We start from the raw sequence: 26,058 nt of genomic DNA, 5'->3' as shown, positions 1-26,058 counted from the left end.
TTGCCAGTCTTGACTGAGGGCCAATTCTGTGCCTGGTACTGTGTTAAGAGCTTTAGTTACATGTGATTCTCATAAAACCCCATGAATGAAGTACCGTCATTAACATTGTCACTTCAAGATCCTTACAGTTATTTTGTATGTATATCCAGAAGTAATATTGCTGGATCATGTGGTAATTTTGTATTTAATTTTGGGAGAACAACCACCATACAGTTTTCTATAATGGCTACCCAATTTTACGTTACCACTAACAGCACACACGTGTGCCAGTTTCTCCACGTCCTCACCAACACTTGTTTTTTTTCTATTTTTTGTTGTTGTTTTTGTTTTTAATTGTTGTTTTAAATCATATCAGCTGTCTTAGTCCCTTTGGTGTTGCTATAACTGAACACCATAGACCGGGTAATTGATAATAGAGGCCTATTTAGCTCATGGTTCTGCAGGCTGAGAGGTCCTAAAGCATGGTGCCAGCATCTGGTGGGCCTTCTGGCTGTGTCATCACACGGTGGAAGGCGTCATGTGGCCAGAAAGCAAGAGTGTGAATATCAGCTCAGGTCTGTCTTCCTCTTCTTATAAAGCCACCAATTCCATCATGGGGGCCCCATCCTGATGACTTCATCTAATTTTATTTACCTCCCAAAGGCCCCAGCTCTAATCAACCTAAGAATTTTAGTTGGATTTCCCACCCTTTTAATACTGTCACAGTGGCAACTGAATTTCAGTACATGAACTTTGGGGGACACATTCAAACCATAGCAGTAATCATCCTAACAGTTATGAGGTGAGCGACTGGGTTTTACATTGATATTTTGTATCAGGCACTGTGCTTGGGGTAGCGGCTACGAAGATAAAGTGTGGTTCCTGCGCTTGTACCACTCACAGTCTTACGGCTGGGCTAGTCTAGTGTTTCTGCAGGTGCGAACGCTTGCACTGGCATCATCTGAATGTTTGTGAAAGAACTGATTCCCGGGACTCTCTCTAGACCTCCTGAATCAAGAGCTCTATTTTATTTTAAATAAGCCTCCAAAGACACTCTTGTGTACACCTTTGGGCTAGATCAGTAGTTCTCAATTTGGCTGTACATTCAAATCGATTTCTGGGTTCCTCCCAGGGGTTCTGACTTAACTGGGTTGGGATGGGCTCCTAGGTTTTAGAATTTCCCAGGTGATTCAAATGTACAGTCAAGGCACATTTGGCGGAACACTAGGTGATTTCTAAATTCTTTCCAGCTGTAAAATTCTGCCCCCAGGAGCATTTTTTAGTTCAGCAAATATTTATTGACTTGTCTCCTCTGTTCAGGGCTCTGGGTCAGCTAGGGTGTGAGGGTCAAGAAAAGACTGGGCTCAAATAGAAGGCCTGAGTTCGTCTCCTGACTCATTCATACTGATGACCAGGATAACCTTTGAGAAGTCCCCAAACCAAGAGAGGGTGATGGAAGCCTAATGAAGAAAGTAAGTCTCTGCAGAAGATGAGAGAGGTTGACTGTGCCAAATGCTGCTGAGAAGGTGTGAAGGATGTGGACTGGGAATGAAAAAGGATCATTGGATTTGTCATTGAGGAGGTCATTGGTGACCTTGATGAGAGAGGCTTTAATGGAATGAAAGAGAAGCAAGTCTGATTGGAGTCAAGAACGGGAGGTTTGGAGGCAGAGCAGTGACCGTAGATTGCAACTTCTAGGAAGTCTGTGGCAGAGGGATGCAGAGAAGTATGGAGAAGTACATTGGGCCAGTTGTTTTTTATTAGAATTTCCTCCACTACTGCTAACACTGATTGGAAAAGCGTTTATTAAGAACCCAATTGAGCAGGCACTTATGAGCAGACTCTTGACGCAACCCTTTAGTGTCAGTGAATACATTTTGGGGAGCACTTTATTATGGCATTTGGGATTTTTGTCCTTTTTTTAAATATGCAAGTCAAATTGTTCTGATTGAAGCTAACTCAGAAACATTATCAAAGCATAAAACTTAATGCCAGTTTTTTTTTTTTTGCTGACCTACAAGGGGCTAGGACTAGAGTCTGTGGGGCGTCTCACTGGAGAAAACATTTCCTAAGACAGAGCCAGTACCAATTCCCACCTGCAGGAGGGGATGGCTGTGTTTTCACTCCTCCTTTTCTCTCTACTTTTCCATCTTCATCTTTCTCTTTTCTTTTATTTTCCTCTTTACCATCCTTTCTGCCTCCATTAGCCTCCTCGTTCTCTTTTGCTTCCTTCGCTTGGCACACGATGTCTTTATAGATGGGCTCCCATCTCATCCTCCACCCCCAGCCCAGCTCTCACAGTGCCCTCCCACGTGTCTGGCTGCTCCAGTGCACTCCCACGTGTTTTAACTGCTCCAGTTAAGCTCCCCTTGGCTCTCTGACTGTACAGTGCCTCTAATGTCTCTGTGCCCTTGCACGTGCTGTTCCCCACCTTCTTCTTTTGGTGAACTCCTACTCACTTGTATTAGGGTACATGCTAAGCCACTGTAACAAAGAGACCTTCAAAACGCTGGTTTAGATAGGAGAGAATTTTATTTCTCTCTCATGCTGCAGTCCACAGGCAGGTGGTTTAGGGCTGGTAGGGAGGCTCAATGTGTAGTTTTCAGCTCTGGGTCCAAAATGGCTGCTCTGGCTCTTACCATCACATCTGCATCCCAACTAGAAGGAGGAGAGAAGGGACAAGGGGACTATGCACCAATTCTTTTTAAAGGCACGACCCAGACATTGCACATGTTACATTTACTTATATCTGACTGACCAGAACTTAGTATGTAGCCACACTTCACTGTGAGAGAAGCTTAAAAATGCAGTCTTTGGTTGGGAGAATAGATGTTAGCGGATGATAGCCTCTGCTGCAGGATCCTTCTAGATCCGTCTGGTGTCTTCTTCAGGAAGCCTGTTTCACTTGGAAATGCCCCCATTCTTCTCTCCAGCATGACACTCACCATCCTGAGTTGGGATTACCTTGTCCCTTGTCCGTTCTCAACCAGACTATAAACAGACAGGGTCTGTGTGTCATTTATCTTTGAATCCCTAGTACCAATAGCAGTGTTGCCCCACTGGTATAGCATAAGTGACTCCTGAGCAGAGGCATTGTGAGCAGTGGGACTCGGGCACTGTGCCTTTTTGGTGGGAGGGAGGGCAAGGGTGGTCTGGCAGGTCAGCCAGCTGGTTGGCCCCACATGTAACTCCCTCGCCTCCCTGCCTTCCTCACTGGAGACATCCAGGAATCTGCTGGTGCCCACAGAGGGGTGGCTGGGAAAGGGCGCCACCCCACATTCCTCAGCCAGGTAAACATGCAATCCTGAAAAGTGTTTAATCCATCCAAATATTTATTTTAGGTTCATGTAATCGAATCTAACTCTTACCAAGTCCAAAGGGTGATGGGGAGCAGGGCGTGGCTGTTTGAGTCCTGCGCTGTTTGTGGGTGTGGTCCGCACTTCTAGACTCCCAGGGCATGTGGCCGCCCCTTGACCGGGAGGTGGCATGTTTCAGGCTCTTTCTCTCTTGCTCCCTCTCCCCCACCCCTATGGTCCCAGCAGGCTTTAGCCTCTTCCCCTCATTTCCAGGGCTTCCAGTTCCTCTTGGATCATAGCCTCCACGCTATTTTCTGCTACAATGGGGTCGTCTGCTAGAGATGAGGAGCGGGGAGCTTTGGACCCTGCTGGGGTAGAGGGGTGGGGAGAGGGCAGGGGATTGGCAGAGTGGGTTGGTCTGTGACCAAAAAGTTCATATTCTCAGTCGGACATGGTCATGCCTATAATCCTAGCACTTTGGGAGGCTGAGGCAGGCAGATCACCTGAGGTTGGGAGTTCGAGACCCAGCCTAGTCAACATGGCAAAACCCCGTCTCTACTAAAAATACAAAAATTAGCCAGGCGTGGTGGCACACGCCTTTTAATCCCATCCATTTGGGAGGCTGAGGCATGAGAATCACTTGACCCAGGAGGCAGAGGTTGCAGTGAGCCAAGATGGCACCACTGCACTCCAGCCTGGGTGACAGAGTGAGACTTTGTGTGAAAAAGCAAACAAAAAACTCAGCCAGGTGCGGTGACTCACGCCTGTAATCCCAGCACTTTGGGAGGCCAAGGCGGGCGGATCACAAGATCAGAAAATTGAGACCATCCTGGCCAACATGGCGAAACCTTGTCTCTACTAAAAATACAAAAATTAGCTGGGCATGGCAGCGTGTGCCTGTAATCCCAGTTACTTGGGAGGCTGAGGCAGGAGAATCACTCGAACCTGGGAGGCGGAGGTTGCAGTGAGCCGAGATCACACCACTGCACTCCAGCCTGGCGACAGAGTTAGGCTCCATCTAAAAAAAAAAAAAAAAACTCATATTGTTCGTCACCTACTGGCCTGTTTCTTGTAACTTGTTATTGTGAAAGAGCCATCTGGCACTTCTGCACCTTGTCCTAGGAGGCTTTGGGTTCCAGGAATGTGTGTATGTGAGGGACCCCCTTCCCCTAGGTCATTGTCCAGTATCTAGACCTGTCCTCACCTGTCAGCAGCCTCATGACACACCCTGTTGTGTGTTCCCAGCCCTCTGCAGCGCCCTCACATGCTTGTTTGTGTGCCATGTCTGCCCTCCTCTCTTGCCTGCAGGCTCTAGTGGGGGCAGGTGACAGGAGTTCCATTTTAGACATAAGGAGGCTGCCATGCAGAAGGTCACTGATGTGCACAAGATCACCCTGGTGAGCTGTGATAGGATCGGAAGTGGTGGCAGGGTCTTCTCACTGCAGGCGTGGGAAGGGTGCACGTGTGTATTTCAGGATCATGCTCTGAGAGTGACCCAGCTGGGAATGTTTGCTGCTGCTGCTGGGCTGATTGATCCCGGGGCTGAATTTGCGCACCGCGGATTCTCACAGCCAGCTTGAAAAATAGGTTTCCTGGGTATCGCATGAGAGGTCCTGTTGATGTCAGTTTTCAGGCCAGGAAGGTGTATCTTTTCCCTTCTATTATGTTCCTCCCTCCTGTGATTGTTGAGAATAAAGTTCTTTCTCTTCTGGGATGTCAAGCTCTCCCGGGAGGAAAGAGGAAATTCCTTACTCCATCAGGCCAAGCGCTTTGCTATGAACTGAATGTTTGTATCCTCCCAAATCCATATGTTGAAGCCCGTTATCTGCAATGTGACGTTATTACAAGGTGGGGTCTTTGGGAGGTGATTATGCTTGGATGAGGTCACAGGGATGGAGCCCCCACGTTGGGACTGGTGCCCTGATAAGGGGATGAAGAACCCTGAGCTTTCTCTCCGCCCTGTGAGGGCTCTCACTAGAACCTGGCCGTGCTGGTTACCTGACCATGGACTTCCAGCCTCCAGAACTGGGAGAAATAAATGCCTCTTAGTTAAGCCACCCAGTCTATAGTATTCTTGTCAGAGCAGCGCCACAGGACTAAGACACACATAGTATGTTAGAACTTCTGGAAGTTGAGCACGCTTTCAAATCAGCCCTGGGCCATGGCTAGGGTAGGACTAGGCCTCCAGGCACTATAAGCCTCAGCCTGAGGCTCCGTTGGATTTGGAATTGTCAGCCAATGTCCCCTAGATAGTCTTCGTCCTCTGGGAATGAGAGATGGGCCACAATAAGGTAGATGGTGGACTTGTCTCTTCCAATGTGTCTGGTGGCTTAACTGAATTTCCCTCTTCCTTTCAGAACAGTCTTCGAGTCAAGTATCTTCATTTCCAGTATAATTCGTTTTAATACTCTCTAGTATGCCAGGCACTGTGTGGGGTGCTTAAGATATGATTGTGAATAAGGTCCTTTTCCTGCTTTCAAGAAACTGGAGGTTCCGATGCACGTGGCTAACTATATTGTAGGAAGTGAACTGCTGTAAAAGTAGATGTGCTTTGCCCATGTGTGAATAGGAAAGTAGGCTTAACTCGCAGTGTTGCCAAAATATAAAGCGCATGCCATGAGGGTTCTAAAGAGGAAATGTAAACTTGCCATTTTTGTGTTTTAGTGGTTCTGGAGGTTTAATATTTAGTGCGCTTTCACCAGGGAGGGATTGGAGCTGCCAGACAAGTGATGAAGTTATTACAATCATTTAGAGAAAAGACAGTGAGGACCTGGAGTCTTTGGGGTAGGGGATATAAGGAAAGTGGGAAATTTGCAAGATTTTTAGAAGAACTGCCTGGCCTTGGCAATTGTTTGAGAGTGGGATGTGAAGGGAAGATTTCAGGATGACTGTGGTCTCTAGCCTTTGGCCACTGGAAAACGGTGGCACTGTGAATGGAGACAGAGCGCTGGGAAGAGAGCGCTGGCATGGGGAGTAGATGGGAGGGGCAAGGAGTTCACAGACTATGATACGGGTCAGGATGGGTGAGGAATAGGCTCAGAGGAAATGAGAAGGAGGGGCCCTTGGGGAGATGGGGCGATTATGGGAGTCAGGATCTACAGCATATAGAAACCGTGTTCATGAGTACTCAGTTAAAAAAGGGATGCTCTGTGTTGGAGGAAATATGTTGTCCTTTCTCCCCATTGGAATCTTTTGTACTTTTTGTCATCTCTTTGTGGGTAGTATTCCTAAGAACTTAGTCAAGATTCAGGGAATTGAGTTCATAGGAAATCAAAACCCCACCAGTGACCTAAAGGGAGGAGAACCTTCTGGAAGCACACAATGCCCTGCTCAAGGCATTGCAGCCGTAGGCACCCAACCACTGCAGGGTGGAGTTAAAGAAAGGCTCTGTCCGTACACCAGAAAAGCATTCTGTTTTGGCTAGACTGCTAGAGTCTTTAATAAGACTCCAAAAATAACAACTCTTTTATAACCAGCAGGCTTTATCTTAGAGAAGAATCTAGTTAAGAATCACTGCTTGATTTTTTTCCCCATTTAAAAAAATAGTTTCAACTTTTATTTTAGATACAGGGGTGCATGTGCATGTTTGTTGCCTAGGTATTTCGTGTGATGCTGAGGTCTGAGGGATGCCATTACCTAGGTACTGAGCATAGTTCCCAGTAGTTAGTTTTTGACCCTTGCCTCCCTCCCTTCCTCCTCTAGTAGTCCCCAGTGTCTACTGTGGCCATCTTCATGCTCAGCTCCCGCTTTTAGTGAACATGCTGCTTGATTTTTGAAAACTTAACTTCCCTCTTAGACTCTCTTAAATATTGCAATGACTTATGCACCAACCTAATAGTTTCTGAAACTCTGAGCAGGTTGCATGGATACAGAACCAAATACCACTTGGAACAGTCTAGCACCTTGTTGCTCAAAGTGTGGTCCCTGAGCCAGCAGCATTGGCCTCACGTGGGAGCTCGTTAGGAATGTAGAATCCAATGAATTAGAATCTGCATTTTAACAAGATCCCCACTGAGTCATACACATATTAAAGTTGGAGAAGTATTGATTTGGCACAGTGAATTTTAGATGCAGTTTTGCATTGGATTCATTTAGGTAACTTTGAAATAACACAGCTTTCCAAGCCTCAGCCCCAGAAATTCTGATATGTAGTCAGGCAGTTCTCTTGGGTAGCCAGGTTTGGAAACTACTGCCTTCTAAAGATTCCAAAATCTCTGTCGATGGACAAAATGGCAAAAATTTTAGTAAATGGAAATCTAGTTTGAACTCCACATCTGTTTGCTTTACATTCACGATAATGGCCAAAGCCTCATGGCTTTTTGGAAAAAAAAAAAAAAAAAAAGACAAACAAGCATGTCTAGATTGACATTAGACATGACTTGTCCCCTTCCTCTGGGGACATCTTGATGCATGACGCTCGAGAGGACGTGTGTTTCCCCTGGGCCTGTGGCAGGCACCATACGCTGGCGAAAGTTGAATGGGCTTGGCCAATTCACTGCCCGGTTTGAAAGCAACTAAAGTCAGCTGATGTTTACCAAGTGCTCTGGGGATGAAAGTAATTACCCAAGAACCAAACAATGTGATCTCCATTAGTTGCATAGTTTGTCTCTGTAGAAGATCATAGCTTGAAGGGGCCTGTCAGAACTCTCCTCCAGCTCTCACTTTAGGGATAGACAAAGAGAATCCATGGAGAGGTTGGGACCTGGATTCCAGCTGGTTTCATTCAACAGGGAAGGATATGTTGTTGTTTGGAAAACGGACCACATATTTGTTGCCTAATCAGAGGCGCAAAATGAACCAACTTTGTATTCCATGCTTAATCTCAAGTGTCGGGGAAAGTGCTGTAAACACAAAAAGATCTAGCTCCTAGTGATTGGCCAGGACCGTAAGACACATGGAGTGCAGATGGCCTAGGAATTCAACAGCGAGTTCTCCAACGTTGAGATCTTTAATTAAACAGGTGTTTGGGAAGTAGGTCCTGTGTAGCTTCCAGCCTTGGCTGGGCTCGTCTTGCTGAAAAATGGCACCGACCCAGCCCAGCAGCAGGCCTGAAACTGGCTTCACTTGGAGGCGTAGGAATGTGCCATTGTTATTTTCTTCTTTCTTATCAAGCCCCATTAGCTTGAGCAAGGAAGGAACAAAAATGGGCTGGGAAAACATGTTGTTTCACTGGGTAAAAATTTACTACCAAGGAAATGATTTTTGCCATGTCCAAAAAAGGAAGAGTGGAGGCCTCGGAAAGGTGTATCTTCCAAGGGCTCTTGGACAGCTTCTCCCAGTGTCACCCAGTGAGAATGTTTCCCTTTGGCTGATGCCCGTTCTCACACAAGAACAGAGACATTCGGCCGACATTATGTACACAGGCTCACAAAGTCAGACCTTGCCTGTTCACAGTACTGGAGCAAAGAAGGCACTGGAAGAGGCAAGAATCAGATTGTGGAAAGGTTGATCATACATGGCCATTAGACACATGTACCTTTATGCTTTTGGATGCCTACAGTTATAGAATCATAGATGGGCCCAGAGATGCCTGGGTGCAGAGGTGGAGAGGGAGACTCCATGAAGGAATGTACCCTGGCTTTCCTTAACTCTTGTCCAGATCTCCCGCCATGTGCCTGGGGCTCAAGGGGGAGAAGTCCGTGCCTTTGGCTGTGGTTGAATCACAGAACTAACCACACTTATAGCCCATAAAACCCCTGGGCTGTCATCCTGGTGTCTTTAGTGAATTCTAGAACAGCGTCTGCAGGAGGCAGAAACCAAGCTTCTTCTATCTTCCACAGCTGTCAGAAACAGCACCTCCCTGGGGAAGGGAGCTCTGTGTCAGGCAGTCAGGCTGGCACCTGTGCTCCTCTTAACTCATGAACTCTCACATCTATCTGCGAGGCAGGCTACATCAACCCTGTTGCAGAACACCCAAGGATCCAGTAAATTGCCCTGCCTTATTTAGTTATCAAATGTGGGAGCCTGGATTCACACCCAGCTCTGTCTGCTCCCAAAGTTCTTATTCTTTTACCTGCTAGCCTTTTCTGAGGAGTTCTCAGCCCTTTGATGTGTTTTCCTTTTAAACTTTGGTGCTTGGAAAATGACCTAGAAAATGTTCTACCTGTGGGCATGGGGAACCATTAGTGTTTTTGTTTTGTTTTGTACAGTTTTTAAAGGACATTTTATTTCTGTTAGAATTTGTGTTATGAAAACAAAGTATTTTCAGCTTTCAGGAAGAAATGCTGAACTGTAAACACATGTATGTATATAATATGTGCATTCAAATAGAACAAATAGCTGTCATACATGTACATGTTATTTATATTTGAACATATTTATGCATATTTAATGTGGTATATTAAGTCTGTTATAACTGCCTATAGAGATTTTATTTAATAATATGTGAGTTAATACTAAGGTCGTACTTGGAACCATTACTTTTATATGGGACAGAAAAGTGGGTTGTGTGATGTTTTCTGAGAACCAGCCCACTCCCAAGGGGAGGACATAAAATGGGCATAAATCAGCCATGTGATACCCACGAAGCTGTCTGAGAAGTCCATGCAGTGAAGGAGAGGAGTGCCAATCCCCACTGGCTTCCTCTGCAGAGTCCTGCTCCAAGGACTAGAATGGTCAGCAGGTGTGTGGGCTGTGGCCCCTTCCCGTGCTGTCCTGTGAGTCAGAATGGAAGGTTCTGTTCACTTTGTTGTCCCTAAGATTGTTGGACAGTTCTATTTTGATGTGTTGAGGCCAGTTCCTTCATCTGGTGCCTTTGTAAGATCTTGACTATACTTTAAGGACATTCTTTTACTCCTTTAAAACATACCAGCCTGAGGGACATCCCTTTATTTCCATTGTCTTTGCATATCTGCCCACGTGAAGCTTACTGTCTGGCTGGGGAATGTGAGACATAGCTAAGGGAATGAAATCCTAAAAGAGCTTCCCGAATATGTAGGCCACTGTCCTGGGGCCTGAAAGCCCTTTCTGTCTATGGCCTCCTTGGAAGGCATCGAGGAGGTGATACTCATAGGTTTTGATGACTTTCCTAAGGGAGCAGTTGTTTCAGATTGAAAAGGCCACTCGGTGGATGTCTCAAGGGAGAGGTGCCAGTGCAGGCGAGACTGCTAGGTGGGCAGAGCTGTGCTGCTTGACGCAGATGACGACTTCTTCCTGGCAGGGGCAGCGCTGGGCTTTCCAGGTTCTGGGAGAGTTGGTGAGCGCTTTCCTCCAGTTGCCAGGGTGCTGGTCACCTGGGCAGCAGATAGGCATTGCCTCACCTGGGGAGAGCCAAGCCATGGTTGCTGTGGCAGAATCCTCCAAGTGCCCAGGCAGCTGACTGGTGTGACAGCACCCAGGAGGGAACAGGGAGACAAGAAAGAGGACTCTCAGTAAAGTCCGCTTCTTGGTACCATACAGCGGGAGGGAATATGCTCGATGCCAGTTCTTCCAAAGGTCATGGAGGCTGGGGAGGGCAGACACACACACACACACACACGCACACACACACACATGCACACACACACACTCACATGCACACGCAATCACTGTAGAGCATAAAGAATGAATGAATGAGGGCCAGGCATGGTGGCTCATGCCTATAATCCCAGCACTTTGGGAGGCCAAGGCGGGCAGATCACGAGGTCAGGAGATTGAGACCATCCTGGCTAACATGGTGAAACCCCGTCTCTACCAAAAGTACAAAAAAATTAGCCGGGTGTGGTGGTGGGCTCCTGTAGTCCCAGTTACTCGGGAGGCTGAGGCAGGAGAATGGCGTGAACCTGGGAGGCAGAGCTTGCAGTGAGCCGAAATCACGCCACTGCCCTCCAGCCTGGGCGACAGAGCAAGACTCTGTCTCAAAAAAAAAGAAAAGAAAGAAAGAATGAACGAATGAATGAGCGAACAAGTGAATGAATAAAGGATTGAATGCACCCAGCATTCTTTTCTCTTAGGAGACTCTTCCTGACTATTGCACAGGAAAGGAAAGCAGACCCTGTTTGCACATGAGGATACTGACACTTGCCCAGGTTGTCATAGCTTGTACTTTTCCACTGATGCGGAAACGGAGGCCCTGCCAAAGAATGTCCTTGGAGTGATTCGATGTATTTTTCCTTCTGTGATTTAAGTCAAATGTATTTAATGTAAGAAGTTCCGCTGGGAGCTGGAATGTGTGATGAGTGTTTCAGCCCCCCGAGGAAGCCCACCCTGTGAACACTCCAGTTTTAGCTGCATCAGGTGTGTAGGCTGACAGTGGTTTGCATGGTGGTGGCTGTTTTTAAAGTACACACGCCCAGATGGGCTTGTCAGCTAGTTGGCTGGAAAAAGCTTTCTGGGGGCTGCGAGGGATTGATGTTTGCCGTTCATGTGTTCATTCATTCAATAGTTATTGAACATTTACCAGGGATGCAGCATGACACCAGGTGTGTTTTGAGGATATAAAAGGACTTATTGACTTCTCAAAATATAGTTTCTATTGACAATTCATTAAAGTTAGTGAAAGTTAAAATTTTAATTTTAAAATCTATATAAACAAAAGTGTCATATAACTGAGTTAATTCCTTTTTTTTTTTTTTTTTTTTTTTTTTTTGAGATGGGGTCTTGCTCTGTTGCCTAGGCTGGAGATCAGTGGTGCAATCTTGGCTCACCGTAGGCTCAACTTCCTGGGCTCAGGTGATCCTCCCACCTCAGCTTCCTGAGTAGCTGGGACTACAGGTGTGCGCCACCATACCCGACTAATTTTTTGTATTTTTAGTAGAAACAGGGTTTTGCCATGTTGCCCAGGCTGGTCTCAAACTCCTGGACTCAAGCAATCCACCCACCTTGGCCTCCCAAAGTGCTGCGATTACAGGCATGAGCCACTGCGCCTGGCTGAGTTAATTCTTTAGTTCAGTAAAAGTGCTGGAATTTTTAAAAGAGTGAACTTCAAGGATTTTGGTTCTCGGCCTGAATACTTCGCACACATGCCCACGATGGGGTCCTTTGTGCACTTCTGAGTCCAGCCTGGCCTACTTGATTGTGTCTGGTTTCTCTCTGTAGGACTTGGCAGGCACATTGTGTGGGACGCAAATTACACAAGCACAGAGGCTTGGGAACTTGCCGCCACCAAGCCCCTCCAGTGATTCTTCTCCTGTGTTGGTCACCCTCACCCTTCATTCCCCTCAAGTCAGGAAAAAGAACAGAAATTCCTAAGGCAGTGTTGTTCCCAGGACACAATTGCCATCCATCACTCCCTGCTGGGAAAATGTAAATATGCACCAGTCGATAGTGGCACTATTTATTGTCATAGACTTCACTGTGGGTTTGAGCAGGAGCGGCTTCTGGCCAAGCATTATTCACCAGCTCCCCTGGGAGGCTATGCTGGGTGGGCAGAGCTGGGTGGGAGGGAGGCAAAGGGGAGGCTGGAGTCCTCACAGCTGAGAACAGGGCTGAGTCTTTTTCGCTGAGGCTGCACATGCTGAACATCAGGGTGGAGTGGAGGCCACCGTCATCTTGGCACCAGGTTCTTGGAGGTTGTTCATGTTTAGAGGAGGGAAAGCCGGTTTCATGGGATTCCCAGACAGCTGTCGTTTTGGGGTAGGGTGGGGACTGATCAGGGTTGTTAGTGTGGGGCTGCTGCAGGTGGATGGTGGATTTGTGGTCATATCCCCTGAACCAGAGGGACCACTGCTCACCCAGTTGAATGTTTTACTGAACAAAGCCCCATGCTACACGAGGCCCTTGTCCTCAAGGAGCTTACACTTTTGGGTCTTAGACACCCCCGTCCCCACCGTACGTATTCAAAGAAGCCAACTGAATAGATGATGATCAAGTCTGCAGTCTGCAGTGTTGGGAGGCAGACAGCATGGGAGTGGGGTCAGTAAAAAGGAACAAAAGCTCAGTCCTCCCTCCTCAGCCCAGTCTGCCAGCTCCCCGCCACCGAATCTGCCTGGTCCTGGGTGGTATGACCTCTGTCAGACCTGCATGGAGTAGACTTGGAGTCAGGCAGGCAGGGAGGCCTGGACTCAGCTCTTGGCATGCTGCTTATTAGCTCTTTCCACTCAGTTTTCCCATCTGTAAAATGGGGATTGTGAGCCCACCTCACAGGGTGATGTGAGAGTAAATACAAGTAACAAGGTAGGTGTCAGGCACATAACACAGGCTCAGAGAATTGAAGCTTTCAGTATTACTTCTGACTGCACGATGGTCCATTCGGTGAAGGTGGAGAAAGGGTGTAGATGAGCAAACCCTGATGCAGGAATGAAGGGGGAGGGCAGGCAACCCACCAAGGTGCTGGTGAAGGCAGGGCTGACAAGGAGGAAAGGTGTTGGGGTCCGCGGGGCCAGGCAGATCCAGGAGGCACCATGGATCCTTGTGGAGTAAATTAGTGTGTGAATGTTTAGTGAAAAGTCTCTTTCTTTAGGTCAAAGTGAGAGCGTGGCATCAGGAGGTCCATTTCAGGATCTTGGGCGCTCTCCCCTAAAGTGCCGTGCAGGGAAGAAAGGAGAGGAGGATGTTTCAGTTTCAACAGTTTTGAACACTGACTGTGTAAAGTGTCTGTGCCAGATGACTTGGGAATGGCCATGAGTATGGCTTGATATCTGTGCTCTGAAGCTCTAAGTTAAGGAGAAGGGACCGACATGGATACAGGTATCTTCATGCCACCAGACAGATGGTAGTGGGCTCTAGAGCAGCCTAGAGAGACTTGCTGTGAGCAGAGGACAGACAAAGATTAGCCCCAGGAACTGTGGAGTGGAGGGAAGACTGGAGAGCTTCAGACTGAAAGATTTTCATGAGTAAATACCATTAAGAAACTGAACTGCCAGCTTCTGTTGGCAGCGAACTTTTTTTTTTTTTTTGAGACAGGGTCTCACTCTGTCTCCCAGGTTGGAGTGCCGTCGTGCAATCTCGGCTCACTGCAACCTCCACCTCCTGGGCTCAAGTGATCCTCCCAGCTCAGTCTCCCGAGTACCTGGGACTACAGGCGCATGCCACCAGGCCCAGCTAGTTTTAAAATTTTTAGTAGAGACGGGGTTTCACCATGATGCCTGAGCTCATCTTGAACTTCTGAGCCCAGGTGATCCACCCATCTCAGCCTCCCAAAGTGCTGGGATTACAGGCGTGAGCCACCGTGCCTGGCTGGGGACATTTCCTTTACTTCTGTTTTGTTCTCAGTGGTGTTTATCACAGTCCTGTGCACACAGTAGGTATGCAGCAGACCCCTGTTTAACATATGAATGAATAAGCCTAATACAAAATGGCTTTCTAAATCAAGTAATGGTTATTGTCAAGGTGATGCACCTTCAGGGAGCAATGGCATAGGATGGCAGAAGGGTGCCTGAGGATATGTGTTCCCTTCTTGGCATTTCCCTTTGTGGATTTCTGGTGAGCAGGCTAGCTCAGCCCTCATTAGAGGTTAGTGTCTCCTAGAGGTGCCCATCAGGGAGGTGCTGCCACCTCCTTGGGTGTAACCTAGCAACCTTATCAACTGCCTCCCGGCCAAGACAAGCAAGCCACTGGCACCCCTGGTGGCTCCAGGGCTCTAGATGGATGTGGGTGACATTCTTTGACCTATGTCTTGTGTTACAGATGTGGACGAGTGTGCAACGGATTCCCACCAGTGCAACCCCACCCAGATCTGCATCAACACTGAGGGCGGGTACACCTGCTCCTGCACCGATGGATATTGGCTTCTGGAAGGCCAGTGCTTAGGTAACAGCTCTCTGGGGGGGTCACAGGGACTCCTGGAAGTTAACAGTTGCCAGGGGCATTGTGAGGTGTGGGCATAGCTGGCTGCCTAAGGGTAGTAAGCTTTTCTTTGCCAGGAAGGGTGGGAGGGGTGGAAGGCTATTGAACTTACATGTGTAACCCCACCCTTGAAAATCAGTTGCCATCATCGCCATCTTGTCATCATTATGGTTTTTGAATGTATGTATTTATTTTTGAGACATAGTCTCACTCTGTCACCCAGGCTGGAGTGCAATGGCGCAATTGCGGCTCACTGCAACCTCTGTCTCCTGGGTTCAAGCGATTCTCCTGTCTCAGCCTCCTGAGTAGCTGGAATCATAGGCATGTGCCACCATGCCCAGATACGTTTTGTACTTTTTGTACAAATGGGGCTTTCGCCATGTTGGCCAGGCTGGTCTTGAACTCCTGGGCTCAAGTCATCTGCCCGCCTCAAAAGTGCTGAGATTACAGGTGTAAGCCACCACGCATGGCCTTGAGTGTTTTTCTTTCTGGGTTTTTTTTTTTTTTTTTTTTTTTTTTGGTATGGAGTCTCCCTCTGTTGCCTGGGCTAGAGTGCAGTGGCACGATCTTGGCTCACTGCAATCTCCACCTCCTGGGTTCAAGTGATTCTCCTGCCTCAGCCTCCTGAGTAGCTGGTATTACAGGCGTGTGTCACCATGCCCAGCTAATATTTGTATTTTTTGTAGAAACAGGGTTTTGCCATGTTGGCCAGGCTGGTCTTGAACTCCTGGGCTCAAATGATCTGCCTGCCTCAGCCTCCCACAGTGTGGAGATTACAGGCGTCAGCCTCCCAAAGTGCTGAGATTACAGGCATCAGCCACCGTGCCCAGCCTCAGATATATTTTTTAAGGGCTATAGTTTTGGATATATTTTTTAAGTTTGATTTTACCTCAACTTTCTTCCTGTCTTCACGAAGTTTATATCCAGGCCAGGAAGTGACAGAGGTGAGGATTATTTTGCTTTAGTTAGAAATAATGCTAAGAGAAGGGAACACTTTCGCTTAGTCACAGAAAAGTGGCAAGTCTTGAATGTGGATCAGTAAATCCTGATCTTACATCAGTTCCTTCCAACACCCTGTCTTTGCCCTTCCCCCCGATGACCACACCCACCCCACGGGCGATGGCCTTAGCCTTTTACTCCTGAGAAGTCAGTCGTCACCAGTGGAGAACTGCCTTTGCAGTTGGCATCTGCTATCTGATCTTTCTGTTTATTTTTACTGGAAGGTTATTTTCCTTTTTTCCCTTCTAGTTTTGGGTTTAGCCAAGTGAATGAATTCGTAGCAAACTGTAGCTGTCACTTCAATTTCTAATTCTAGGGTGTGATTTCTATGCTGTGTTTTCTAGAAAAGCCCTGCCAGTTTGAATTCTCTAAGACACCGTTCTGTTGCCTGAAAGTCAGTCCTGGAGGAGTTGAGAAACAGATCCAAACAAAATCATGGAAACAAAGGAAAGCTACCTCTTTCCAAGTTTCTTGATTGAGGCTGAGTAGGTCTGCCCTCAAGCCCCGTCCGAAGCATCCTTGAGGCCTAGATTGGCTTGATTCTCCTTTCCAGGCTTGCACGTGGGCGTCTGTGAATATGACAGTTGCTGTGCATTCAAACCAACCTCTGCTATAATGGAAAAGTTGATGCTACTTATTTGAACATAAGCAGATCAGTGAGAGAGAGTTATTTGTACAGGAACTTAATATGTCGAATTTCAGAGCTGGAAAGGATGTCGAATATTATGTCATCCAACTTTTATAGCATCGCAGACTGAGACTCAAAGAGAAGGAACATTTTAGACAAAGTTAAAGCGAGTTGGGTCAAACTTCCAAGTCTCCTGTGTCTCAGTCTAGTTTTTTTTTTCCCACCACAAGGGGCGCTGGAGTGGTGGGGGAGACCGGGATATAGCAGCCCTGTTACAGAAACCCTCTGATGTGAGGGGTGCCAGCAACTCGGACATTCCTCTGCCTGGGAGGGTTCTCGTCCCGGGAGCATGGAGCTTTGGGAAGGATGCTCATAGATGCCTAGCATGGTACCATGTGGCCCAGCCACTCACATTCACATCTGAAAGGAAGACTTCTCCCAGTTATGGCTGAACTCCTGCCCTCCCCTGGCTAAACTCGCCTTTCCCTTTCAAAATGCAAGTTCCATAGCCACACACTGTCTGTTCTGTGTACCACTGGAGATGCTGCTTTTGCAGAAAAATGAGGGGTCGGGGGGGCTGCCTTTTCTCCAAGGTACCCCCAGTGAAGGGTACCCTCTCCAGCCCCTGCTGCCTGCCTGGCCTTGGTGATGTGCCCAGCTGCACTCTGGGAAGAAGTCAGGGCCAGCCACTGTACAGCCAATGGACCTTCTGTGCAATAGCTGCCCTGCACTCAGGGGCAGTGCAATGGGCCAGGTTAGAAGTAGCCGGGACTTAGAGACAAAACAGAATCACAGGACAGGGCACAGAATCTGAGAAGGGCTAAACAATAGGTAAGGGATCAAAATGGGTCTCGGAGGTGGAGTCCTTCCTGGCAGTAGGTGGAAACCAGGCCCAAGGACTGAGGCTCTAAGCCGGCCTCCAGAGTCCTGGATGGCCCCTGGTTCCAAAGGAACGGGGGGACCAGGGAGGAAACCTGGTGAGACTGGGGGAGGTGGGGATAAGGACCAGTTCCAGCTACAGTCAGATCAACTGGTCACAGCAGGAGCCTGTACTGGTGCCATCTCAGAGTCTGCCAGGAGGCTGGTGATTTCATTCACTACCCTTACCCCACAGGAATGAATTCTCCAGCCCATCATCACATCAGCTTGGGGTGTTGAGAAGTGCTTTCCCAATGACGTCAGGCTCCCCATTGATGGATACATGTTACAGGGAGGTCACATTGCCCAGCTCTGCTCAAAGGATCCATTCACCCACAGTGCCGCCACTTTCCCTGGCAAGGCCAGCTATGGCTTGGAAGAGGTGTGTTTATCCAGAGTTTTATGTTCACTCTGGTGCAAGGAGGAGATCCAGGGTGAACTCCAGCATCCTCATATTACTAGATTCATGGGTCTCCAGGGTCATGCTGCCCAGGTCGTCCAAGCCTAACTGGCTCTTGTTCCTGACAGCTGGACATATTCATTGTTCATGGAGCTGGCAAGGAGCCTATTGGAGTGATGCTATGGATTCTTCTTACATGTTAAGCAGACTGGACCCTTCCCGGGTAGTGGAGCCTCTATATGGAATCTTCTAGTTGAATCTTAACTTTGGATAAATCTTAAGAGCTGGGTAATCTCAAATCTGAGAGCTGGGAAAAATTGGAGAGCCCATCTTGGACAAACCTTAGTGTTGAATCTTAGAGCTGGGTAAAATTGGAGAGCTCATCTTGCCCAACATCCCACTCAAAGCAGAAATTTCTTCTGCAACTTTTAGGATAGGTTCAGGTATTTATGGGACTGAGATGGGTTGAGGAGGAGAAAGATTGTGGGGAGACTGAGCCTTGTAATCGAGACAGCATCACCATCCATGACACTCAGTAAGCACTGTCTTGGCTCTTGTTCCCCTTTGCTTCCCTTCGTGATCCTGTTTGGGAAGAGCTAGGCAATCATGCCACACTAGTGGGGGCATCATTGAGTGAGATGGAGACCTGTCTCACTTTGCATGCATTTCTGTTTCCAGACATTGATGAATGTCGCTATGGTTACTGCCAGCAGCTCTGTGCAAATGTTCCTGGATCCTATTCTTGTACATGCAATCCTGGTTTTACCCTCAATGAGGATGGAAGGTCTTGCCAAGGTATGTGACGTGCATGATAACTTGGACACGATGTGAGACACTAGCTGCAGCCTTCTTCAGCCCCTGGCAGCTTATGTTTGTGGGAAACACTGCTGCTACGGTGTACTCCCATTCCTTGTCACTGCCCACCTATCCCCATTGCTGCAGAAACCCGAGACCCGAACCTTGCTATGCGAAGCATCTCAAAAAGTGCTCTGAATATGGCTGAGGGTAGGACCCCAATCCTCCACCGGCTGGGAGTGTACAGTTTCATGGATTTGCTTCTTTTCTGTGTCTACTATCCAGAAGTAGCCTTGCTGGATTTCTGGCCTAATCAGAAATTTGGTTCCATGTCCTATAGCCTAAGTTCAGTTTCTGAGGTCTGAGGAGGGTTGGTCAGGGTCCCTGACCCTCCATGAATCATAAAATAAACACATCCATGCTAGGCAGTGGTGTCGTGGGCAATTCTGAGGCCTCTCATTACACTTTTCCCTCCAACCTGTGCCAGGACGGCCTGTTCCTTAGCAAAGGGTCTAGTGGTGGTGGTAACGTCCCCTGCTACTCAGCATGCCCCCACAAAACCGGACTGAAACAAAGGCATTTTTTGGCTTTCACATGATCACTTGAAATACTGATAAGTAAGAAAAACAAGTTGCATGCCTATTGTGGTTTCCATCTGAAGGTTTCTTCTGCTCAGGAAGTGAACGGGGGACTTAAGACCCAAGGAATTAGCGCAAATCCTGCTTTGGCCCCCGGCTTCCCCCTCAACTTCCAGCTCCCGGCCCAGGCCTCCAGCCCCTGGCAGCTGCTTGGCCCAGGTTGGAGTTGGAGGCAGTGCTGCGACACAGAATGAGGTCTTTGTCTGGAGACCTCAGGTTTTGCAAGGCCCATTTCCTTGTTTCATTCACCCTTGGAGTTCTGGCTGGCAGGCTCCTGGCCATCGAATTTGGAGGATATTATGTCTCCTTTACTTTAATTGTAGCTAAATCATCAGTAAACAGGAAGGCATCAGTGTTAAAGAGTTTGATCCTGGATTCTTTCTAAGTCTCTCCTCCAAAGCTCGTTCTGCTAATTGTTCCAAGAAGTCTGGACTGTGTTCCTCACACCAAAAGAGGTCATTTTCTTCTGAGAGTAGTCGCCAGGCCGGGAGGTTGAGGAAGCGGATAAACAAGGGCCCTTCCTTCCCACTGGAGCAGGAGCGGGTGCCTGGCTCCCTTGCTGCTGCGATAAGCGGCTTAGGGCAGATGCAGGCTGCTCTGTGCCAAGGCCTGAGATTGGAGGTACTGGCCACAGGCTGGCACAGTGCACCCAGTACCTCCTGAGGCATAGCCATGCTCAATCCAAAAGGCACCTGTGTCCTTCAGGTCTCTGAGGGACAGGTGTGTGAGAAAAAGCAGATAATACACCTGGCAGTGCCAAGTCCACAGCACAATAAAGCAGCAGGCCCGGCACCCAGGCCTGGGTGTGGGCACTTGGCCACTGGGATGCTGCATCAGCAGGGCTGATGGGCAGCACAGGGTGTCGCATACTCCAGTGAGCTTTTGCAATCCTGACTCTTCGTATGTGGGAGAGTGCTTTGCACACTCAGAGCATTATCACGCCTGTTCATCTCACTGAGCTCTAATAATAAATAGCCTCGTGAGGTCAACAGGCAGGTGTTTGTGGCTCTGCTTTACTGAAGAGGAAATCAAGGCTCAAAAAGGTTAAGCAGCTTGGCCAAAGTCATGCAGCCAAGTGGTAGCAGAGCTAAGAGTAAAACCAGGAACCCAGACTTCTTGTCCAGCAGGTTGGAGTGGGGCCCTGTGTGCCCTCAGCAGATTCAGAAGGGCATTTGGAAAGGGCTGGCAGGAAAGGGCAGTGAGAACCCCAGGTGGGCAGAATCATTTTGATCGCCCTGCTCTCAGAAGCAGCTGAGAGCGGTGAGGGGGTGGAATGAGTTCATTCATCTCTGAGTGGCCAGCGCCTGGCCAGAGGCTGAGGCCACCAGCCCTAACACTTGCCAGCACTGTCCTGTCTGAACTTGCACTCAGTGGCTTAGCACAGTGGACATTTTCCTACCCCGTCCTGTCCCCAGTGAGGAAACCCCAACCTCCCACGGGCACCGGTGGGGGCCGGTGTCTTGCTTGACCCTCTCTCTAGAGCTGTTCATTTATTTATCTGTTTTCTCCCTGAGAGCTCCAGAGATGCCAGGAGGCAGGAACTTTGTGGCCATGGGATTCGCCTCCCCTTTTAAGAAAAGCCTCTCAAGCTGCTCACCGTGAAGGCTTTTAGCTCTGAAAACACTGACATCTCTTTTCAGAGGCCTAAGAGGTTTACCTGGACTTGGAAAGAGGATAGGAGGATAGAAAATCTCTCAGCTGGAACTTTGGCCATTGGTGTATGGAGCATTGTGGGATGGTACTTACCGTGGGTCCGCCAGCGCCAGTGGGAAAGGGGCTCTTCCCTGCCCTCCCCGCACCATGAGCTGTGCAGAATGAATCTTGGTTTTTATGGAAAGGCCCCTGACTCACGTTCCAGTTCCCATTGTGTCCTTGTTAGCTAGTGGACTTGGGTACACCTGTCAATCTTCAAAAGCAATTGTGTGTGTGTGTGTGTGTGTATGTGTGTGTGTGTGTGTATGTGTGTGTGTGTGTGTGTTTTGAGACAGTCTAGCTCTGTCTACCAGGTTGGAGTGCAGTAGCATGATCTCAGCTCACTGCAACATCTGCCTCTGGGGTTCAAGCGATTCCCTTGTCTCAGCCTCCCGAGTAGCTGGGATTACAGGCACCTATTACCATGCCTGGCTAATTTTTTTGTATTCTTTTAGTAGAGTCGGGACTTCACCATGTTGGTCAGGCTGTTCTCGAATGCCTGACCTCAGGTAATCCACCTGCCTTGGTCTCCCAAAGTGCTGGGATTGCAGGTGTGAGCCACTGCACCCTGGCTATACTTTTTTTTTTTTTCCGAGACAGGGTCTCACTCTGTCACCCAGGCTGGAGTACAGTACCATGATCTCAGCTCACTGCAGCCTCAATCTCCCAGGCTCAAGTGATTCTCCTTCCTCAGCCTCCTGGGTAGCTGGGACCTCAGGCATGTGCCACAACACCTGGCTAATTTTTTAATCTTTTTGAAGAGATGGAGTCCCATTATGTTGCCCAGGCTGGTCTCAAACTCCTGGGCTCAAGCGATCCACCTGCCTCAAAGTGCTGAGATTACAGGCATGAGCCACTGTGCCTGAAAAATGCTTAAACAATCTTATTGATGCATAATCAGTGTATAATAAACCGCACCATGATTCTATTAGTTTTGACATACGTGTACCTGCATGAAACCACCACCACCACACTCAAGATAATAGATTTCCCATTACTCCTTGTGTCCTTTGGTGGTCTTCTCCTTAACCTACTTAACCTCTAAAGTGGGGCAATGGTCCTCATTGTAAGGATTAAGTGAGTGTAAGATCCTTTCCTAATGAGCAAAGTTATTTATGCATAATAAATATATTATTAGAATCATCATGGTTATTTGTTAACCTGAAACTTCCAAGTCAGTGAGGGTGAGGGGAGTTCATGGACGAAATGTAACAGGTGATAGGAAGGAGCAGGTGTTGCCTGGAAATTCCTGGCGGGGGGTGTTGGAGCATAGACTTACTAGCAGGTGTATATGCGTATATGTTTATATCATGTGTATACATATGGTTTCCACCTTGCCTGACTTTTGACCCCAGAAGGGACATGTGGCTGGAGGCCCTGGTCCTTAAGTGAACACTTTCAGATCTGAGATCATGCTCCCAAAGGTCCTGGATGGAGAGCCTTGGTACCTGCGACTCTGGTCTCCTAGTAGTGGTAGATTAAGTTGCTGGTGCTTTTTCTGCCTAGTTATTGTGGCTGTTCTGTTGGGAGGACAGTCAGCAATGTGCCTTGGCTTTCCACAGATGTGAATGAGTGTGCCACCGAGAACCCCTGTGTGCAAACCTGCGTCAACACCTACGGCTCTTTCGTCTGCCGCTGTGACCCAGGATATGAACTTGAGGAAGACGGTGTTCATTGCAGTGGTAATGGGCTTTGGCATTGGAAACTTCCACCTGTACTTGGGGCCTGGGCAAGAGTTGGGGGTTGAAGGGCAAGGGCTTCCTTCATAGGTGTTTCCTCTCGTTTCCTGGACACATGTCTAGTTTGGGACATCCTCCAGGGCAGTGGGGTCACAATCACACAGAACAGAGATGAGTCACTTCCCGAAAGGTGATGTGGAGTCTCATTTTCCTTGTCGTCTGACCCTTGACGCAAAAATCAATGGGGCTACCTTCTGGGACAGAGGTAGGGTTGACGAGGGAGAGGAGTCACCCGATTTGGCATGTTGGTTTGAGAGCTGTCTGTCCTCACCCAGCACCGACTCAAGTCTTGGCGATATCACAGAAAGTACTTACAGAGGACAGTGACCCAGGAATAATAGCATATCTTTTCGGGCAGGGTTGGGGGGAACATTGAATGAATGAGATCATGTATGGAAGCACACATGCTCTGTGAACTTCTGAAATAATCAGTGCCTCACTCCAGGCCTGGCACCCAGGGAACATGCAAAAAAAAAAAAAAAAAATAGTTCTTGAATCAATGGATAAATGATTGAATGTTGAATGAATGAAATCATAATAATTTGTTGTGAGAACATAGATGTGATAGGTTAGTTGACCTTTTATAAATTCCTTCCAAGCCCAAGGAAATATGATTTTCTGCCCATGCTAGTTTATGGACTCTATTATAATTTTCTTATTAACTCCCTCTTTTTTTCCCCTAGAAAGTTCAATTTATTTTCTTAGTTAGAAAAATATTACTGGATTGTAAACTCCTTGAGAATAGGGACCACCTCTTACTCATATTTATCTCTGTAGCATCCCACATAGAACCACACACAACTCGTTTTCTTTCTTTCTCTCTCTTTCCCTTTCTTGCCTTGTTTTTTTAAAGGTTGGATTAAAGTATACTTCATTTCAGCCACTTCTGGCATCATCAGCAGTTGTGAAGTAGCAAAGTCTAAATTAATAATGCTTCACTGTGCTTTTCAAAATAAGTGGGCCATACACTAGGGCGTGAAAAATCTTTTTGTCCTGCAGAATGGAAAGTTTCCTAATCCGGGTTTTATTGTAACAGGAACTGACCCAGGTCATGAATGGAACTTGTGTGATAGTCTCACTGACGCCTGAAGTGTTCTGGGGACAGAGTCCCATGAAACAAATGAACACCTCTCCCCAGGGCCAGGACAGTCAGAGCCACAAGCAGGCAGTTACAGAGAGCCTTGGGCTGATTAAATATAAGGCCCAGAAACAGAAATAAAATACCCCCAGGCATGAAAAGCCACTTTCTTCCTAGATTTCAGTTCCCTCCATGGCATTCCTTGGGGAATTGGGGCCAAGAAACTAAGAAGTTTAGAAAATCTAACATGATGTGGTGAGATGATTTGTTTCTCCAGAATGCTCTGTTAATCCACAGATGTTTATTGCCCCACTGCGTAGGCTGTATGGTAGAGTGACCCTGGAGGAGCTGAGTTCAAAATCCAGCTCTACCATGTACTATTTTTCTTGAACAGGTCACTCCCTGAGTCTCAGTTTCATCCTTTGTTAAAAAAAATCAACCAGCCAACCAACCAACCAACCACCCTCCTAGAGTGGTCAAAAATTAAATAAGTTGGCACAGTCCAGAGGGTGGCCCAGCTCCAGGCTGGTTCCAGGCTGGCTGGAAGCTGCTGCTTCCCATGTCCCAGGGAGGATCCAAGGTAGGCGGGCCATGGAGAGACAAATATTCGTGCCCACCCCACACCACTCTGGACTTTTCTCTTTCAAGGAGGTTTTTTTGGACACAGTGGAGTTTTAGTCATTACGTGTTAATTTATCTTCCCTAAGTGTAGGTGTAAGAGACTTTTGGCTTCTTGAGAAGCTTACATCCATGTCAATTTGGCAAAGATTTTCAGTTGACTCATTTTGCCCCAAACGGCCAACTTGTCCTCCATGTTCTCCATGATGCACACCCTCCTGAAGATTTAATGTGACCCCGGGATATGTAGGCTTTCTAGAGCAGACTGGTCCAGGATAACAGGGTGATGGAGAGAGTCTGTTTCTGCGCCTTCCTACTTAACCCCTTTCTGCACTTCTCCATTTCCCGCAGGCACTGTTATCCTCACTGTGTTATCACAGCTGAGTGGCCCCTCCATGTAGCCCCAGACCCCTCCTAACCTTGTCTCTCAGGGATTTGCTAAGCTGAGCTGTTCCTGGAAACCATGGTGCGTTCTCCTGTGGAGGAGTGAAAGTGGCCTAATACATGCTCCCTGCCAGAAACTGACCTTGTATTTCAGCTTTCCCCTGGAGGGTGGAGCCACAGCCCTAAGCAAAGTCTGGGAATTGCAGACCCAAAGATAAACCGAGTAGGGTCTGTTAGAGCCCCTCCCTGCCCAGTGGGAGTTGGGAGTGGGTGCTACACTCTCCATCTGCCCTGGAGCTAACCCTTCTTGGGCGATTGCCCCAACCTCAGGGCTCCCCAGCTCCACTGATCCCTCAGCACAGTTCCTCAGGGAGACATTACAGCGTCGTGTTTCCAAGTGTGAGATCTAGAGGCTGGGTTCAAGTCCCAGCTTTCCTCCTTACTTGTTATCTGTGAACTTGGACAAGTCAGCTAACCTGTGTAAGCCTCAGTTTTTCTTCTGGAAAATATGGAGAGTAATAGCACCTTCTTCATGGGGTTGAGGCGAGAATTAAATAAGAGGAGGCATGTAAAGCATTTAACCCAGTGCTTGGCATGTAGGGAGCCTCAGGGATTGACAAATATCACTACTACTCTACTGAAAGTATGAATGGAATCTACAAACTTAGACATAAAATAGGACACTCTCAGTTATGATGAGCTGGAGCCAGAGACCCGGGGCTCTACAAGGCTTCTGGGGGAGGTGGGGAGGCACGACCGAAGCAGATATTACCTGAGCACACTTGACTTTTCAAATCAGCATCCTAATTCTGCTGGCTCATAACCCATCACCTGAGGACCCCTGAGAGAGACAGGAAGGAGTTTTTCCTTCTGGGATGTGAGAGGCACGAGGCGTGTAACACCCGGAATTATCTGATGGTGGAGAGGCAGCTTATTTTGCGTTGACACCCTCTCTGGGTGACTCCAGCCACCAGCGGTCTGTGAGTGAGAGAGTAATCCGAGGACATGTCACATGGGGAAACTAGGGAAAGCAAGTTTTCGGGAAACAACAAATGTAAGAAAAACATGTTTTCTTTGGCATGCTTATCGAATGAGGTTCAAACAGGGGCTCTGTTGCCAAACTCTGTGTGTGATGAAGAGTTGGCTTTTCTGGAACGTCTGCTTCTGCATCAACCACCATAGCCCATGCGG

General features: G+C 47.9%; 1 protein-coding gene across 3 annotated transcripts in view; it reads left to right on the top strand.

The window, feature by feature from the left end:
- FBLN5 (fibulin 5) overlaps positions 1–26,058 on the top strand; it is a 79,124-nt gene that overhangs the window by 36,866 nt on the left and 16,200 nt on the right. For all 3 annotated transcript variants that reach the window (XM_025391380.1, XM_025391379.1, XM_025391378.1), the window contains 3 exons: positions 14,820–14,942; positions 18,602–18,718; positions 22,611–22,730. In XM_025391380.1, the coding sequence (XP_025247165.1) occupies positions 14,820–14,942; positions 18,602–18,718; positions 22,611–22,730 (360 nt within the window). The remainder of the gene's footprint in view (positions 1–14,819; positions 14,943–18,601; positions 18,719–22,610; positions 22,731–26,058) is intronic.

Source organism: Theropithecus gelada, chromosome 7b (genome assembly GCF_003255815.1).
Source record: "Theropithecus gelada isolate Dixy chromosome 7b, Tgel_1.0, whole genome shotgun sequence".
Taxonomy (NCBI): domain Eukaryota; kingdom Metazoa; phylum Chordata; class Mammalia; order Primates; family Cercopithecidae; genus Theropithecus; species Theropithecus gelada.
Note: the sequence above shows the minus strand (reverse complement) of the source record. Positions and strands in the feature narration are given on the sequence as shown.